Source organism: Lacerta agilis, chromosome 5 (assembly GCF_009819535.1).
Source record: "Lacerta agilis isolate rLacAgi1 chromosome 5, rLacAgi1.pri, whole genome shotgun sequence".
NCBI lineage: Eukaryota > Metazoa > Chordata > Lepidosauria > Squamata > Lacertidae > Lacerta > Lacerta agilis.
This window is the reverse complement of record NC_046316.1, coordinates 16,572,667-16,591,822: the sequence shown is the minus strand read 5'-3', so window position 1 is coordinate 16,591,822 and position 19,156 is coordinate 16,572,667. Positions and strand designations below refer to the sequence as shown.

The window sequence follows — 19,156 nt, the reverse complement described above, 5'->3', positions numbered from 1 at the left end:
AGCTGGTGTGGTGTTGTGGGTAGAATAACAGAGTTAGGCCAGGGAGATCATCACTCAACCATAAATCTCACTAGATGATACCTCTGCCTCTACCTCTATCTGTGAAAATAAATATGTAATCATGTACATCACTCTGAGCTCCTTGGAGGGGGAAGTAGGATAAAAATGTAGTAAGATAATACTTCACGGTTGAGCAAGTATTTGATTCTTGGTTCACCATGTTCAATATTTTATCCACTGCATAAAATGTTCAAAATTTTACACCCCCTTAGCCTCAGATTTGGTGTACATAGACCTAGAAGAAGATGATTTGGATTTGATATCCCGCTTTATCACTACCCGAAGGAGTCTCAAAGTGGTTAACATTCTCCTTTCCCTTCCTCCCCCACAACAAACACTCTGTGAGGTGAGTGGGGCTGAGAGATTTCAGAGAAGTGTGACTAGCCCAAGGTCACCCAGCAGCTGCATGTGGAGGAGCGGAGATGCAAACCCGGTTCCCCAGATTACAAGTCTACCACTCTTAACCACTACACCACACTGGCTCCCAAAGACCTACAAAGCCTAAGCACAGTATTTGATGAAATACTTACATGTTTGACTTATGTGCTAAGGTAGCCTATGCTATATTAGCAAATTCCGCATTGCACATCACAGACAGACAAACAAACTATGTGGTTGCTCCCAGTATGCAGCCACATTACTCCTCCCTTGGTGTTTTTTACTCCTACACTATGCTGAGTTGAGGTCTCATTCAAACCTGGGCTTGTGTTTAAGCTCTCTCTTCACTAATCACAAGCTGTAGCCAAGAATAAACTCACAGTAACCAATGCAAACATTATGATCCTTAGGTGTAACCTGCAGAGCACCTAGCAGAAACTAAGGCTGCATTCCCATGACAATTTAATCCACCATGATGTTTCCCTAACTGTTAAGTTCTGCACTATATTTGAGATTTCACTTCTGGAACTATTGTGGAATATAGCACTTCTTTCCATATTACCTGCACAGTGTTTTTTTTTTCCTGGAAGCAAATAACACAGAAATAACCACTAAACTTTCACTATATTCCACTAGAGTTCCGAAAGTGGCTTCTACACCGTGTGAAAGTTCAACGATAATGTGGAACTTAACAGTTAGGGGAAAGTCATGAAAACAAAATGAACTGGGTTGCAGATGTGGTCTAAGTCTGCCAACTCCTTCTACTAGAGAATGTTTTCAATGACAAAGCAAAAGTATGAGCACTGAAGCAAGAGTATACCATTCCATTGGAAATCGGGTTACTAAACATTGTCAAAACACTGTGGCCAATGCAGCTGATTTCTCCCCAACCCCATCTATCTTCCCTCTTTGCTTAACATCCAGCCTGATTTTACAGAGAACTCAAAAGGTTTCTCACCATTTTGTGATACTTTAGTCGACCCTAATGAGGTTGTTGGTACAGTGAGGCAATCCATTTGGAGAATAAGATGCTGTAAATCATGCAAGCAGATGGCAGAACCCAGCCCTCTTAAATTTAGATTAGGGAAACAGATTGAAGTTTGATTTAGAAGCTCAGTTTGGATGATTCTGGATTTGGAAGCAAAGCAGTTGGGATCCAAAGAATGGCACAATTACGGTAGTTCTACGCACCGAAGGTCTTGTGTTTCCTCAAACAGCGGTTTCCACTTTTGAAAGGGGCTTTCAAAAGCAGTTTGTGATATGGCACAGGTGCCTGCTGTTTAAAGCCGAAGAAGTCATCTGCCAGTGGCCATGCCCATGCCCAAGTTCTTGAGTGTGCCCCAAAGAACTCTTTGGAGCCCAGCCAAGAGTGTATAGCTGAGGCCAACCCCATATACACTTGGTGCCCATGTAAACTCTACACAGAAAAACATACACAGCATGCTAGGAAAATGATAAAACTATGTTGGAAAGGAAGAGAGTTGTTACAGAAAATGCACCCCAGATATTGGATTTATTTATTACCGTACTTTCAAATTATGGGATAGAATCACCCCCCCTTCCAAAAAGATTCTAATGTTGCACTCAATTCCGGCATTCAGGTAGACTATACACATACACACATTGCTACAGCCCCCCTACGACAAATCCCACCTGCTATTAACATTCCACCTGTTACCTGTGTTCCAAAGACACTAAAAATGCCTCACATTCATTTGCAGCTTGACATACACAATTTCATCTTTATTGCATTCCACGGCATCAGCCAGCCCTGTTTCAACCATGATTTATTCAACCCATGTGCCAGCATTCAAAGGAAATTTCTCCGTTTACCCCGTTAAGTAGCAAGGCATTAAATTTTACTTGTACTTATCAAAATACCTTAGGATTCTATATCCAGTTGATCCTTCAATAATGAGGATAACAATGATTTTAAAAACCAAACCAAGACACCCACCCAGTATTCTACCATTGCCTGTTGCCTTGGTAATCCAAACGCCCAGGAACTCACTGATTATCGGTGAATGGGAATGGCATTGTTCACACCGCAGTGCCTCTGCTATGTTAATGTGAGATAATGGCAGCCAGAAGAATCCTTTTGTTCCCAGCTTTGCTGTTTATTCATAGTGCCTGGAGGTCAGCAATTGCTACAACAATCAGGAAAGGAGGTACTGAAACAGATTCCACTTCTGGGTTTTGTTTTGTTTTTCTTTTTGCCTCCAAAACCAGAGAGAGAGGAAGAAGAAAAAAGCTCTGCACAGAAACCAGGGAACTGAAGGATGCTCTACAGGGAGAGTGAATCAGAGAAGGTATAGCAGGCAGCATGAATGAAGGGTTTTGATGGACTTGCATCTGTAAATCCAGCTAGTATGCTAGTATGCATGCCCAAAGAACAGCAAAAATAGCTTTCGAAAAGAAGAGACAAGACACTATTATTTAGCATTTTTGCCCCCATACACCCAGCCATGCCATGCTGATTAATCTATTTTAGATTAATTTTAATAGCTTAATCATTTGCAGTAACTAACTTTTTATTGGAATCAGTTCTTTCCAACATTAATCTATTATCAAATTTCTATTTGTATTTATTTACATATTCACCAGCTTCATGTGCTGTCCTTTCAATGAGTTCAGTGTGACATATATGGGAGCTATCGATTTTTATCCTTAACAACAAGCCTGTGAGGTGGTATGGGCTCAAGGTGTGTGACTAGTCCAGGGTCACTCAGGAAATTCCCTGGCAGAGTAAGATCCCAGATCCGCATCCACTCAATGTGATGCTGCCCTTGAAAATGGCCTGGAGATCACAGCCAGAGCAAACTGCGACTGCCAGACTGATTTGGCCACTCACAGCTACATCACACCAATTACAAAAGATATGTGCTGGCTTCCTATATGCTACCAAGCTGAATTTAAAGTTATAGTGTTGACATATGAAGTCCTGAGTGCTGGGACTCCATTATATCTGAAGGGCCAATTATCTCTGCATTGCCCAGTCCATTCTTTAAGATCTGCCAGGAAAGGCCTTTTTGCTATATGTGGAATCTGGGGACCTGGTACTCGGAACAGGGCCTTCCTGGTGGTGGCAAGCTAATTGTGGAATATTCTTCCCTTAAAAGCTGGATGGTTAGTTTTCTGCATCAGCAGAAAACATACCGGTACTTCTTCCTATAGGCCTTCAGGAATGGTGAGTGTGTCCATAGCCAAATGAATCCACCTAGTTTATCAGATGAATGATCTGCATTTTGCCTGCTGCCACTGTCAGCTCCACCGGGCCTTCAACCATGCTGCCACCACAGTGTTGTTGCCCTCACTGCTGTATCCTTGTTGCTGTGTTGTGGTGGTAGCGCACACACAGCTTAAGGCAAGGGTGCAGTTGCGGTGGTGGGGCTGGAAGCAGGGAGGGGGCTGGCACAGTGGGGATGGGGACATCATTGGGGCATTTTGCCTACAGCGGCTAAACATCTTGGGCCAGTCCTGCTCTGCACCTGCTTCCTAATCTGATCTGCATCTTAGACGCAGGTAGATTCCTCATTCAAGCAAACATGGGTCTTCATGTGTTATATGAGGAGGAGACATAGGGCACGCACAACACATTATTACTCTTGTTGTGTTCCTGTCTGAAAAGGGCCTGAGCATCACTTCATGTGAAGGAAAACCACGACTAGATTCACGTAACCATTTTTCTTGACTGCAAATCACTTACTGTCCTTAAAACTGATAACTATCTAGAATTGGGCCATAAGAGGAAACCATTTAACAATGCTACAGCTCATTTATTAGAATCCACATTTTAATATTTTCTTTTTCACCCTTTAAAAAAAAATACAGATGAACAACAGCACCAAAGCAGCCTACCCCTTCACCAAATAAGTATATTCTTGGAGTTAACATTTATTCACCCAACAAAATGAATCTTCTCAGTTAATGTTCTCCTTGCTTGATTAATCTAGAGACTAGAGAATGCTTGATTATTATTTTTTTTGGGGGGGGGAGAGAATGTAGTGGGACCTTAATGAAAACCACAAGTCCCACCCCCTGGCTTCCTTTCAATTTTAGCCAAATTGTGCCCACCCTTTTCTAGTAGCCTTCAAAAAAGTAGTAGGTAACTTGGCAATCAAGACGGCTGTGTCATCTTTGCAGGAATGATTGCAAGCACTTGATTTCTGTAGGCTCCAATGTGTTGCAACGACCTATGCAGCCTCTCAGTTTCACTATCAGTTGAGGAAAAGGGAAGAGCGAAGCAGGTGCTTATCAAATGATTTTACCAAAGTAAACTATGGTTTAAGTATTACGAGAATGCAGTAAGTCTAAATTTAGCTCATGAATTGTAAGCACTGATGTCAGCTGTGGATACAGTTCCATTTCCAGTTCATGGTTTCTTTCTGTATTTTTTTAAACGGTTATTATGTTCTAGATATGATTCAACAAACCACATAATCAAGGGGGTTCTTCCTATGACTGGTACAAAAATATTAAAGCAAAAGGGAGTGAAATGGCCAAAACCCCTTCCTTGTCCTCAAGCTTGAAAAGAACACCTACAGTATATGATATTTCAGATGAACTTCATGGATGCCTAATAATGCTAATAATGCTAATTAATAATAAAGACCCTAATTGAATTAGTAGTTAATTTCATCTTCCATTTAATTTTATCAAACCTCTGGAATCAAATCACTTGTATATTTTATATATAAAAAAACTTCATCTCTTTATTTTAATCAATTCTGATTTCTCTAAGAAAGTATCCAAATACGATTACTGGTTGTAAGGAAATTGCCATTCAATTAATATTGAAGGCAAAATTGGGGATGATAGGAGATAAAAAAAGGAGCCAAAAAAGACTTGCAATAACAGAAAATGCTGCAGTGAGCAGCTGTGTGTTTGCAGACATTGTTACCGACACTGCAAAGCATTAACATGTGCTATACAAGCTGCAACAAGCACCTTACTAAGTGTACAAAGCACAACAGGGTAAGGAATGGTTCTGAATGACTACTAAGTAGATGCTCTTGTTGAAACCAGGACAAGGTTTGGTGTGCGCCTGCCTTCTTTAATTTACAATTATTTTTAAAAGCTTGGTTTCATCAGAAAATTATGCTCTAATTACCTGCTACCAATTGAGTTCACATTAGGCGTGTCTAGGTCTTCGCCTGACCATGCAAAGGGTTGAACTATGGGTGGGGCACACAAACCCTGCCCCCAAAGTCTCTGAACTTACAAGTCTTCTCTTCCCTGTGTTATCAGAGTTCCTGATCATGGACTGGTTCAACGGAATGCACTTAGAAATCTCCTTCAGACCTTTATGCTAAATGCACAAAGGTCTGCAGAGAAACCACGTAGTAGCTGAAACAGTTGAAGCTGGGTATAACATTCACCCTGGTTAAAATATTGTCTCCGCCACAAACTCTCTTGCCTTAGACAAGCCTTCTCATGCTCCTCTGCAAACTGACCCGGCTGAGGTGGGGCTAATTTAGATAATGCATAGGAATTGTTCTGAACACTTCAAATGTACAATATAAATGCAAAATATACATGCTAGACCTTCCTTTTTCATTATTTTTTAAGATCAAAAGGAATATACTGGGCAGAATTCAGCAGTTTTAATTTTTAAAAAAATCTATATTGCCCTTAATTGCAAATGATCCCAATGTAGTTTACACACAATCCAATGAAATCAATGCAACCCATGCCACAGTTTGCTTTCAGTTCTGTTTCCCCTTCTACAGCTCAGTACACATATGCCACATGCTACTTGAACATTTATTCTGAGTTTAAGACTGTGCAAATCCTAAAACAACAACAATACTCCCAGTTCTCTCTCAAGAAAACTTACTAGATTTACAGAAAAGCTTTGTCTTCTAAGCAACTCTGCCTCCAGAATTTAAATCTACACGTCAGCTGGGGACCATAAAAGACTTCAGACTGTTTTCTCTGAACAGACTATTGTGCGTTTCAGTTAATCTGGAAATTATAGCAATAATAACTGGTATATTTAATATAAACATCAGCAGCTGTATAACTGAATGCTGTTACCTTGGACCTTAGAAATCACATGCTCATTATACAACAAAGTTTCTGGGGGGAAATGGTACAAGTGCAAAATGTGAATGTTGACATTCTCACGTGAATGCTGATAATCTCAGATGATGTGTGTGAATGTCCAAATGTAGAAATGTCATCACTTTTCAGACATTCACCACTGCATGCTGACAGGTGACTGTCAACATTTGAAGATGAGCTTTCAGACATTCACAGAATTTGCCTCTGGCAATCAATCTGAATGTGTGACTGTCACCAAAAATTGGAAAGTCACTGTAACATATTGATGGTTTCAGGGCACTAAAAAGTACATATTTTTTCAGAACTGAAAGATCTATCTATTTATAATATCCTTAGAAAGAGGTACTGTGAACGCTTTAATATAACTGTCAGCTAGAACAGGTGGATATCACTTCCTTGAGATCATGGCCCTCAATTCTCCTGCCAGGCACCCACTAACATTTGTGGCACATTTCATATATTTTATATTCATGCAACTGCCTGGCTGCCTACTTCTAGCCAGTTCGCCAAGCATTCTTTGTCTTAGAGATACCACCACATATATAGGGAGAAAAGGATCGCCAAGCTTCCATTCTGTGCAACCGGGTCTCTTTCCTGTAACTTTTGAGTATTTAAGAAAACATGCAATAAATATGCCCCTGGGAGCTTATGCCCTTGCTTATTTTTTCCGCTCATCATTCAAATGTGCATGGGAAGGAAAGGGGCAAAAGAGAGGGGAGGGAATCCAGATAACTTAGACTAGGCAGCAGGAGAAAAAAGGACAACACTCTGATCTTTTGAGTACAATTTTAATGAGGGCAGATCACAGAATATCCTCAGCGAGAAGCTTGTAACAAAAGACCACAGGGAGAGGGAAATTTGATGGGTTTGGTTAAGTGGCTCTCATGACAATGTGTGCTGTGTTAAAGTGGGGACCCTTCCTGCCTTGTGGTGTAACCTTGCCCCCTTGTGCTGCTCATAGGGTTAAGTGTATGGAGGGATTGTGGATCAGCAAGTAAAACAGGAGGGTCTTAGTCCTGCGGAATGCAGGAGCCCAAGTGATTGGTGGAACTAGAGCAGGAAATAAGGGGGAAGCAAGTGATACAAGAGAGAAAGGCAGAGAGGGGTGTTAGTGAGCTGAGTGGCCAAGGACTCTGAGCAGAGCCAAATGAGAGTGGAGGGTGCTGCAGAACCACTTCCTTGCTGACCTCACCTCTGCTTTCTTTGGGTACATCACCCAAAAATGATTCAGAAAGCTTCAGGTAGAGCTTGCTTTTCCAAATGATCCTCTCAAGCTCCTTGTTTGCTCAAAGGATGGAGTAGAGAAAGGGAAAAGAGGGTGCCATGTTGAAACAAGCAAGTTCTCCGAACGCCTTGAATTAACAGAAAGAAAACCTGAGATCTTTTTATTTAGGAGGGGAATATCTCATGTTCTTTTTCAAACCCAATCCAAGAGCTTAGGAAAATTATTTGCTCTGCCCACCCCACCCCTATACAAGCTAGTGGAGAAACTTTTCTCCCATTAGCTTAAACTGACAAGGATGGGTGAATCCTACAGGAACAAAACCTGAGGCTGAAAGAGGGGCTCCTTTCCTCCTGGTCCTCAGCATATGGAGGGAGGACCCTCCCTGCCTCCCACATCCTCAGATTTCAGCCATGCAGGGTTTCTAAACTCCCCACACAAGCAAATGGAACAAAACCACTCCATCAGCTTGCATAACTTTGTTTGGGGCAGGAGGAGGAGAACCACGCAGGGCAAAACTGTCAATTCTTCTCCAGCTGGGATTTCCATCTTAAGTGCCAAAGTGCAAGCATTTGGAGCCACTCACTCCTTTCCATAAACCCCCTTTACTGATTGGTCTCATTTGCATGCAACGCTTGCCAAAAGGCATGGTTAGGGAAACCGGCCGATGAATGCAGTTGAAGAGATCCTCACTTGGAGCAGGGAAACATAACCCGGAGCAGCTGGTTTAGTGTTACATATGAACCAGTACTCATGGTTTGTTGGAGAGAAACAAACCATAAGCTCTGGTTCACATGTTAACACTAAACCAGCTGCTCCAGGGTTTGTTTCCCCGCTCCAAGAAGAGAGGAGCGGCTTGTGCATTGGCTAATCTCCCCAAGTATAATTCCTGGCCACCGTTACATCTGAACATGGCCATTCCACACAGATCAGAAATATAAGAAATAATTTAACCAAATAGGAGGAATTCAGCAATGTGGAATCCAAAGAGGCTGAGGTTCAAGTTTGATCAGAACACATAGTCATGCCCTTCACACCAGTGCCTGGTGCAAACGTAGCAGAATTATAGCCAAGCTTCCGAAGATGCTTGTATTTCTATCGCTCTTTCCTGTGTATAAAATGCAGCTATTTCCCCTACTTAGCAGCAGGCATTCCAGTTACACCACCGATCACAGTAACTAATTCTGTGTGTGCTGTTGCAGGGCAAAGGCCTGCATGGGACTCACCTGTGTGAAAGGGAGGGTTTCATGGAGCTCATGGGCGGCTGCATGGGGAGCTTCCCAGGAGGGTCGTTTTGCCGACTTTTCTGGTGACGCAGCAGCAAGAGTCGTCCCAGCTCCTCACACCACGACGAGAGCAGCGCTGGAAGCAAAAACACAAAGGGGATTGGAAGAATGAAATGTGTATTACAGTCATGAACACACACACATATATGGATAAGAATATTATTTATATATTTACCAGTATAATGTTTACAATTAAAAAAACGAGCAACTCATCACCCCTGACTATTGGCTATCAGTAGCAGGGGCTGATGGGAGCTGGAATTTAAGATCACCTGGAGTGCCACAGGTTCATCTCTGATATAATCTATTTTTATTAAACTTCATCCTGAAGTATTCTGTAATTTCATTTGCCTTTGCGATTAAAACCGTCTGGGTCCACCAAAATTGTGTACCATAACCCTCTTCTTCCTTCATTTCTGTCCTTTCTAGAGCCTTACCACTTTATTTGAAATCAGAATAGTCTCCAGTTATTATTTAAAGCAATTTTTAAAATGCAAGGCCTTATTTTACTGTTTAGCACCCCGAGAAATGACTAGATTTCATGGTTTGTGCCAAGTTTTTGAAAGCAAAATATTTTCAGCATGAAAGGAAGGCTTTGGAAACTTCTCGGATAGCCCCCCCCTCAATTTCCCACTGTCATGTCTTTCAACATCATTTTCTTGCCAGCTACATGGTCCCAGACCACCAGAGATCATGTAGTCAGCATGATGACGTCACAAACCCACACAGACAGATTTGGATATGAGAAAATGCCACCATGCCCACTGAGTAAGAAGTTAAGAAACACTGATCTCACTAGTTTCTGGTCCCTAGTTTAAAACTGGGTAGGTACGAAGAGTCGGACACAACTGAACAACAACAACAAGGTATCTGAAGGGGTTGCTCATAGTGGAAGCTCACTGTTTTTTTCTTTCTTTTAGAATTTCTATATCCCCTCTGCACTTTTAGTGATTAATCCCTTAAAGACAGCATGCACACTATGCTCTGGACTAATGCGTTCTAAGCCCAGAGAACTACTGTGAGTTCCTTCTCTCAATATTAGCCAAGGAATCTGTCAACAAGCATTTGATCAAATTGTGGTCACCCTTTATCCCTGGCACATTATTACTAATGTGCCAGCAACAAAGGGTACTCGCCCCCCCTCTTTCCCCTCTCTTTTATGTTGCCTGGAGATAACAATCACTATCTAACATTACACTGTGGCCACTTGAGTTCTGAGGGGGAAAGCAGGGGGGAGAAATGAACAAAGTGTTCTGGAAAAACTGTAAATGCAGCCAGTGTTGGCATAAAAGCAAATGCAGAGCACCTCCACACAAGCTGAACGCAATTAGGGTGGTGTCGAATGGAAACCATCCATCTTAAGTGTAGCTTTGATGCAAGGGGTGAGTTGTTCCTCAAATGTGAGCATATAATGCTCTCGACAAATAAAGATAAAAGGAGGAAGCAGTCTAATGATTCTGTGACATGAATCTGCAAATGAGTGCCAGCAAACCTGCTTTGCAGTGGGAGACATACAAGGGGGGAAGCAGGATTAGGAGTGGCAACAGCAGAATACCACCTGGTTAGTTGAAGGAAAGTTTCCCCTCACCCAGCGTAAACAAGGTGAGATCAATATCCATGAAAGTAAATATCTGATTCATATATGTTGTAACTGAAATGTAAAACATCGCAGCATAGCCCTCCTTTAGGTAGATGTGTCATACATCTATGTTTGTGGTTTAGGTTTTGTTAAAGGAAGAATTTCAGGGAAGAGAGAAATTGAAATTACTCATTGCCATCTTTTACTTCTGGGATTTCTGGACATTTGTATGAAGGCAGAAATATTAATGACACCCATGGTGGGGGGAAATGGCCTCCCATGTGTTAGTAAAGGCTCAATCCTAGAGTACAAGTACTTGGGGAAGTTCTCTTGCACAAGCATCACAGAAATCAACAGGAGCTCTGCAAGATCTCCCACTCTACTGTCCTTCAGTGCAACATGAAGCACATGCCTCTCAACTTAACTGGTGTTATTTTATTTTTAATTTTCATAAATTGCCTCTCCGTGCTAACTATGAGCCCATAGTTATGCCAAGGCATTAAAAGCACACTGAAAACAGCTAAAATGAGAAAATCAGAAGTGCATTTAAATGCAACAACTCCAAAAACTGAGTTTCTCAGGTACACTGAGTTTCAGCAAAGACTGAAGAAGGCCAGCCTCTCCACAGAGGGCAACAACCAAGGCAACAGTATCCTGTGCCCTCATTGGCTAGTCTTTCTCGGTTTTTGCCAGGTGTACTGTACTAGTCAGAGAGAGAAGGTAACCTTGGCCCCCAGAATTCAACCCACACGTGATTCAAAGCACCTTTATTTCTTGCCTGCTCCCTGGTTATAATTACAATTTCGTTTATCAACAACAAAATGGTCCAAAGCCGCAAATCTCTTTTAAAATGTGTGTGTGTGTGTGTGTGTGTGTGTTGATTACACAGCAATAATGAGGGGACATAAAACAGTAAATGCAACAATGTTCTTAAAATGCTTTTCTTTTTTTGCATGAGTAATTTATAACCTGAACATATCTAATAGTGGGACTGAAAACGCTGCAAAAAATCTTTTCCCCTACTGAAATGTGAAATGTGAAATGGTGCTGTTATTGCTCTTTTCCATCTCCTCCAAAGTCTTTGTGACTGAACATTAAATGAGAATAGACCAGAAACAAAAACATATCCTATCTTCTCCCACTGCCGCAGAAGAATGACAGGGAGGAAATGTAGGAGTTTCCAGGCCACTCTCTGCTACAGAAGCCTGCCTCTACTGTACCAGGCTGCATGTGGCCCAGGAAAATTGAATACACACAGGCCACACACAGACCCATCTGGTGCAGCTGGATTTTGAAGAACATGACCATGCTCTGCCCATTCCAGTAAGATGAAACAAACAGAAAATTAATTTGCAGATTACTCTATTCATCTTTAGCATGCTTTAGCTGCCGCTTTTTAGGCCCCAACTGTATTTAGGCACATCTCATCTCATTGAAACTCAAAGCACGAGAAACTCAGTATCACACTATAATGAACAGATAAAGCAGCAAGCACAAAGGACAGCCGCAGATGGTGCCAACAGTCAGTTTCTCCTCACACAGAGCAGCCAAGCAGCTGCGTTCCCTCCTCTCCCCCCCCTTATAAAACAGGAGCACAGATTTTACAGATGGACCCTCTCAGCTCTACTTTCTGCTGCAGTTTAATGCCTGGATTTCAGCCCATTGTTACGCTGCATTGCTTTCGGCATTGCAGAACTGAACATTAAGAACCATCTCCCTCTTGACTTCCTTCCCTTAAATGAAGGAAGTTGTCCTTTTGGCTGAAGCACTCAAAGACAGCCTGATCTCCACCCCACCCCACCCTCCTGGCCACCCCGATTTTTCAGCCACCAAGGTTTCCCCTGTACGTCACAGGACAGGGAAAGGTTGACAGTTTTAAAACAGTCCTACAATAACTAATCTGCAAGGCTGATGGGTACAAGAGGTGGCCAAGTTTTTTCACTTGATAAAAACTCAAGACATGGTCAAACTTGGGGTGCTAACTGGATAAGTGTTTCATTTGGGGGGAATTAAGAAAGAAAACAGAGCTTATTTGTGCACAAACATCTACTCTATGCAACATTAAATATTGTCAGTTGAGACCTTCTTGTCAAACAGATGAAAAGGAGTGGAGAGATTAAATCAGGGGAGAGATTAAATACCCTAATCTATTTTGTGCCTAAACAGGTACAATCTTCAGTCAAGCAAGAAAGAATCTAGAGGTTCATCACCCTGTCTAGAAAAGTGGAAGGATCAGATAGTACAGGCTTTTATGGATTGTGCCACATATTGCATAATGCTCCTGCATACAGAAAACAAGAAGCCCACAGAGAAGACTAGGCCAGTCCCCTCCTCTCTGATCGATGGCAAGAATTATACCGGTAATTCAAATCTACAATTCCCCACCTCAAGACTGAAGTAGTATTGAACCACAAGAGCTCTGTGCTCGGAATGAACAAAAATTCTAAACTACACCTGAAAGTATTTCCCACAGGGTAGTATAGTAGTCAGCTAAGTTTTACTCAGTGCAGATCTACTGAAATTAGTGAGCCCAATTTAGTTGATGACCACCCATAATTTTGGGGTGAACCTCATGAGAAGAGAAGACTCCCTAGAAAAAACCCTGGTGTTGGGAAAGATGGAGGGCACAAGGAGAAGGGGACGACAGAGGATGAGATGGTTGGACAGTGTTCTCGAAGCGACTAGCATGAGTTTGGCCAAACTGCGGGAGGCAGTGGAGGATAGGCGTGCCTGGCGTGCTCTGGTCCATGGGGTCACGAAGAGTCGGACACGATTGAATGACTTAACAACAACAATGATGAATTTAATTCATTTTGGAACAAAACTTTAATGATTTCTAGTTCACCTTCCAGTTCATCCCCCCCCCCCCACTCCCTGGAAGGCCTGGACTTCCAACAGTTTGCCTTCACCCCCAAAGGCATACTCTTCCCTCCTCCATTGTCCCCAGACACAGACAGATGCCAACAACAAATACTGGCCTCCCTCATAGGACAGTCAGAATAAATGACAAAATCGGTGAATAACACTTTTAGTACTTAGGAAAAGTGCAATATAAATGTACTAATTATCATTATCGCCCTCCAACCAAAATGATGCAGAATCTTTTGTGTCCTCTTGTCCTTGAGAACATTGTCAGAAGTTTTATCCAAATTTAAAGATGTGTGAAAAAATGATGTGTTTTGCATCTGTCTTTGACAAAGGAAATATTTGTTACAATACTATGTTTATATTAACTAATCAAATAATGTTTATCTTATTATTCACCTATCTTTTAAACAAATTGAAATAGTTTACACATGTAAATAAATACAGCGTATTACCCCAAATCTCAACATATGTGCCCTTTTGATATTAAAAGAAGTGTAAGACAATTGACAATTTAATAAACAACTATAACAATTGTAATTTCCAATTACAGTAGCCAAAATAGCTCGGAAAAATAGAAACAAGAGCCTTCTTAAACTACAATCCCACCAATGAAAACTTGCCCTCCCTGTTAAATTTGTCCTGAGCAATTAATCAAGCTTGACATGACTGATCTACTAACTAAAGCTTGAAACCTCCTTTTTTTTTAGAGATCTTTAAACAAGGGTGTGGTTCCCCAGTGACCATTCCTTCCTTTCAAAATGAATACTTCAAAATGAAGAGCTTACATCTGTTTTCATGCTTAATTTATGAAACAAAACAATGGGGCAGTTAATGCCTTCAAATCGGGAGATTTAATAATAGACAGGGCCAATAAATTCCCCCCTTTGGGGGGGGTGTAAGCAGGACCCAGGATGAATGGCAAAGAGGCTCAGTGACCAGAAGTTACTGCTAAATTTGCTAATGTGCGCCAAGCTAACACAACACATGTGACTATTGATTCTGCAACCACCAGGCATAGCTGCTGTGTTGCAAAGCGCTGTGGTAAGCATCTACGAGAGACTAAATGAACGAACGGACTCCCTGGAAAGTGAAATACAGAGGCTCATGGTGCTAATCTATTTACCCATTATGATACCCTAGTATTAGTTACAGTTTATCACCTCAGTAAATTACCGCCTCTTGTTAAGAAACGTGCTTCAAGGTGCGACAAACTGTTATTTATAGGCGCACACTATATTTACAGCTAGAAAGGCAGGTGAGGAAGGGGCAGGACAGCAGCTCAGTCATTTCAATGCCGTTTGCTTCCCAGGAGACAGCGGGGAAAGCACAATAGGATTACAGCTTCTTGCTGCGGTTAAGCTGCAGCAAGAGTTCAATAGGCAGCACAGCACTATTTCCTTCTTGGCTGCTCCAGGAAATCTTTAAAGAGGATGCAAGGTTTGGTTGTGATAAATGCATCTCTGCATTGATTGCTTTTCATTCACAGCAAGTGGAGCCATCCAATGCTAATGGATGCACTGCTATAGGCAAAACAAACCAATAAATGCTCCCCCCCCCTTAATGGCACCCTTTACAGATGTGCAGTCCTGCATACTGCAGTGTACTTTATTCCATGGAAGATTGCTGAGCAGTTGCAGAAACGGTTGCTGCATCACTACGAAAACTTAAATCCTGTTTACGAAGAGAGAAAACATAGCAGCTTGGGCAAAAGAATGTTGTCTTGGTCACGAAACAGTTGCAAAATTTTAAGTGCGATACTGGAAAAATTCAGAAGACACTGTCCGTCAGGCACATATTTCAAACAGCTATGCAACAAAACCTTATTTATTTAACTTTCATCTTTATTATCCATCCCTTCCTCTGAGGATCACAGAGTAATGGGGACGTATGGCAGCCCTACAGAATGCCTTTTATGAGTTTATATTATATAAACTGGATTGCCATTGTCCAGAGAAGCCAAAGTGGTGCTCTTCAGATATTGTCTGACTCCAGCTCCCATCAGCCTCAGACACTGTGCTCAGCTGTCATGTAGGATGGGAGCCGTCATCCAACAACAATGGGAGAGCACTGTATTGTTACCCCTGCCATACCTTATTGCCAAGAGGTCAGGAAACCTGGCAGACACCTCTGAACCCTAGCCCGCTGCCTAACCCCACCCCCCATCTACTAACACTACTGATGCTCAGCCTGGGTTCTTAGCCACATAGCCGCTTGCTGGCTGTCCCAGACAGAATTTAGAGTCTAATGTTAGACTCTAATCTATATCTAGACCCTTAAGTAAATCACTGTTGGATGTATTTTCAAAAGATACTGAACAGCCAGGACTCCTGCAGTGCTTGAAGTGAATGAAATGGCAGGTGCTTAGCACCTTTAAACCACAAGCCAATTTTCTGTAAGCACCAATATGGATTTAAGAGCTTAACAGCACACACGTGGATTTAAAAATTTGCTCTGTCTTCAGCAGATTACTTATATATATTACAATGGCAGAAGGGAAAGGGAGGAAGTCTAATAATGGCCTTTGATATGAATTTTCCAGAGAAGTACCGGTATTCCACACTGTCTATTGCAACAATTATTAATACACCCCTTCTTCAAATGTGAAACACAACAGAGGCACATTAATCCCTATTAATTCAGAGGCATAATAGTTCAAACGGAGGACAAGTATTCTACTGCCAAATTCATTTTCTGAAGCATCCAGGCCTCAACCTCTCTGACCTCAGCAAACCTTTGCCTCAGACTCCCTTAAAAACATAAAATGTTTGCTCTCCCTGTCAATCCACGGACCAACAAGGACAGAATCAGGCAGCTTACTCCCATAGTCTCCAATTCCCATTTCAGTCCACAGATCCTGTTTGACACCACCTGGATGGGATGGCCTCAGCATGCTCCCACTCCCTCTCTGAAATGGGAGTTGGAGTTGAGGCAGAAAGTAGCCCACATTTGATGGGGAATCTCCCTTGATGTCACATCGCAGGCACAATTAACAGTTTTCTGGCCTGAGGGTAACAAGCACTCTTAGGGGATGTATTCGAGCAGTGTGTATATCAGAGCACTACGCACTCTTTCACACACAAATTTGTCACATGCACGCACATAGTGGACACATTGGCGCACACACAGGAGCTGATCCATGCATGTCTTCAGAGGAGGAAGACAATTGCCCACTCAAATTATCAATCTGATGGCTGGGGAGGTGGCTCCACCCACTCCAGCACTATCTACTTTTTCCTTCCTTTTTACAACTGATGCCCAATTTTTTTTTGGGGGGGTGTCCCCCACCATCCTTATTCCTAACATCTTTTCTTAGAGCACCCTTACCAAACCCAGTGCTCTCTAAATCATGGGTAGGCAAACTAAGGCCCAGGAGCCAGATCCGGCCCAATTGCCTTCTAAATTCTGGCCCACAGACAGTCTGAGAATCAGTGTGTTTTTGCATGAGTAGAATGTGTCCTTTTATTTAAAATGCATCTGAGTTATTTGTGGGGCCTGCCTGTTGTTTTTACATGAGTAGAATGTGTGCTTTTATTTAAAATGCATCTCTGGGTTATTTGTGGGGCGGGGCACAGGAATTCATATTTTTCCAAAATATAGTCCGGCCCCCCACAAGGTCTGAGGGACAGTGGACCGGCCCACAGCTGAAAAAGTTTGCTGACCCCTGCTCTATATGTTTGGACTACAACCCCCATCAGCAGATTTGACAGCAGTGCTGGCTGGGGCTTCTGGAAGCTGTACCTGATGGAGTGTACCAGGCTGAGGAAGCCTGCTTTTGAAGCTGCTGACTACAGCATTAACTGGGTACAGTATTGTGTAAAATCTCACCATGTGCTGCTTCATACACAGCCAGAACAGAAAAGAAGACAATTGATTTCTTGGGCAGCTCTGTTAACGCGCCCCCCCCCCCAATCTCTCTAATTGACATGGCATCTCAATCATTGGGGGGAAAGTGTGTACCTCTGAAAGATACAGATTCAGAGAAAGAGGTGAGATAGGAAGGCGGCATTGAAGAATGCAGAAAGGATTCCGCATGCTTTAAACTGCAGGATCCAACACCTTCCTCCTCCTTTAGAATCATAGAATCATAGAGTTGGAAGAGACCACAAGGGCCATCCAGTCCAACCCCCTGCCAAGCAGGAAACACCATCAAAGCATTCCTGACAGATGGCTGTCAAGCCTCTGCTTAAAGACCTCCAAAGAAGGAGACTCCACCACACTCCTTGGTAGCAAATTCCACTGCCGAACAGCTCTCACTGTCAGGAAGTTCTTCCTAATGTTTAGGTGGAATCTTCTTTCTTGTAGTTTGAATCCATTGCCCCGTGTCCGCTTCTCTGGAGCAGCAGAAAACAACCTTTCACCCTCCTCTATATGACATCCTTTTATATATTTAGATTCTGAGGTAGGTGCCAGGTCAGTAAATACAGACATAAAGAGCTTTGGAATTACTTAACAAGGCCAATCTTTCAATGGAAGGTGCTGGTGCCTTCTAACTCAGGGATGTGTGGATAACAGACTCAGATCCCATTATTAAGAAGGAAAATATGGAGGAGAAACATAATTTTTACCATTCATTACTGCCACAGTGCTTGACCCAGATGTACTTTTTAAAATATCCCTGGCCTGTTTCAAACCATGAGCGACACCAACATAGTCAAAGCCCCTTCCCTACAAACTGCACAAAGCAACCCAGCTTATTTTGGTTTTTTAAACATAGGCAAACAAAATCTGAAGGAGCTTCTTCACAGTCAATGGCTGGCACTAAGGGCCTTTGATAACCTCTGAATTGACAGTAATTTGAGATGTGAATCAGAAGAAGCTGGAACATACATAATCAGTAGGCCTAATTGATTTGTGCTTTTATACATTTATATTCTAACAGCCAGTTTCACCTATATTTGTTTCTGTTTAAGATTGTGAGGTTGGTCAGTGAGGTTCCTGGAATAATGGGAGAGAGGGCAATAAGGTATTAATCCAGCCAGCTCAGTATTGTCAACTATGACTGTTACCAGCTCTCCAATTCTCCAGACATGGGTCTTTCCCTGCCACACCTGAAAGATGCCAGGAATTGAACATGGAACCTTTTTCATGCGAAGCATGTAATCTATTACTGAGCCGTCCCCCAAACATATACCCGACATGGCAAAGGCCAAGAGACAGAAGATGTACATCAATCATTGCTTTTAAAAAAAAAGGCCTGGTGGTAAACAGTGCCATTCTTGTAGGCAGTGTTGCATGGTAACTGGCATTAAAAACCTGGCACTCAATAGCAGTTAACATGGCATATACAGTGTCCATATTAGCCAAGCTGAATAATTAGAACCAGACAGGCTGTTGGCATCAAATGCAGGATGCTTGCTGAAGTTTCAAAGCATCCCTAATTAGGAGGCAGAGAAGATAATGAAAGACACAACTCAGCCAAGTACAGGATCTTAGATAATTATTATACCCAACAAAGGAGACAGCAAATGTAAGAAAGAAAGCATATGCACACGTATGTGTTTCTACCAAAATATCACGGAAAGAAATAGTGTGGCAGATAAAACCTGCAAAGTATTACCAGTATGAACAGGGAGTAGACGTCTGCTTTGTGCTAGAAGACAAGCCATGCCATTAGGCAAGAAACACAGGATGGTTTGTTTACGTTTGGAGGGCTATTCCTATACAAATTAGGTATCAATAGTTGAAACAATAAAATATGGG

The 19,156-nt window shown here is 42.2% G+C and overlaps 1 protein-coding gene across 12 annotated transcripts in view; it reads right to left on the bottom strand.

Moving 5' to 3' along the window:
* Positions 1 to 19,156, bottom strand: part of ZMIZ1 (zinc finger MIZ-type containing 1) — a 282,517-nt gene that overhangs the window by 39,778 nt on the left and 223,583 nt on the right. For all 12 annotated transcript variants that reach the window (XM_033148712.1, XM_033148716.1, XM_033148715.1 and 9 more), the window contains one exon: positions 8,950 to 9,085. In XM_033148712.1, the coding sequence (XP_033004603.1) occupies positions 8,950 to 9,085 (136 nt within the window). The remainder of the gene's footprint in view (positions 1 to 8,949; positions 9,086 to 19,156) is intronic.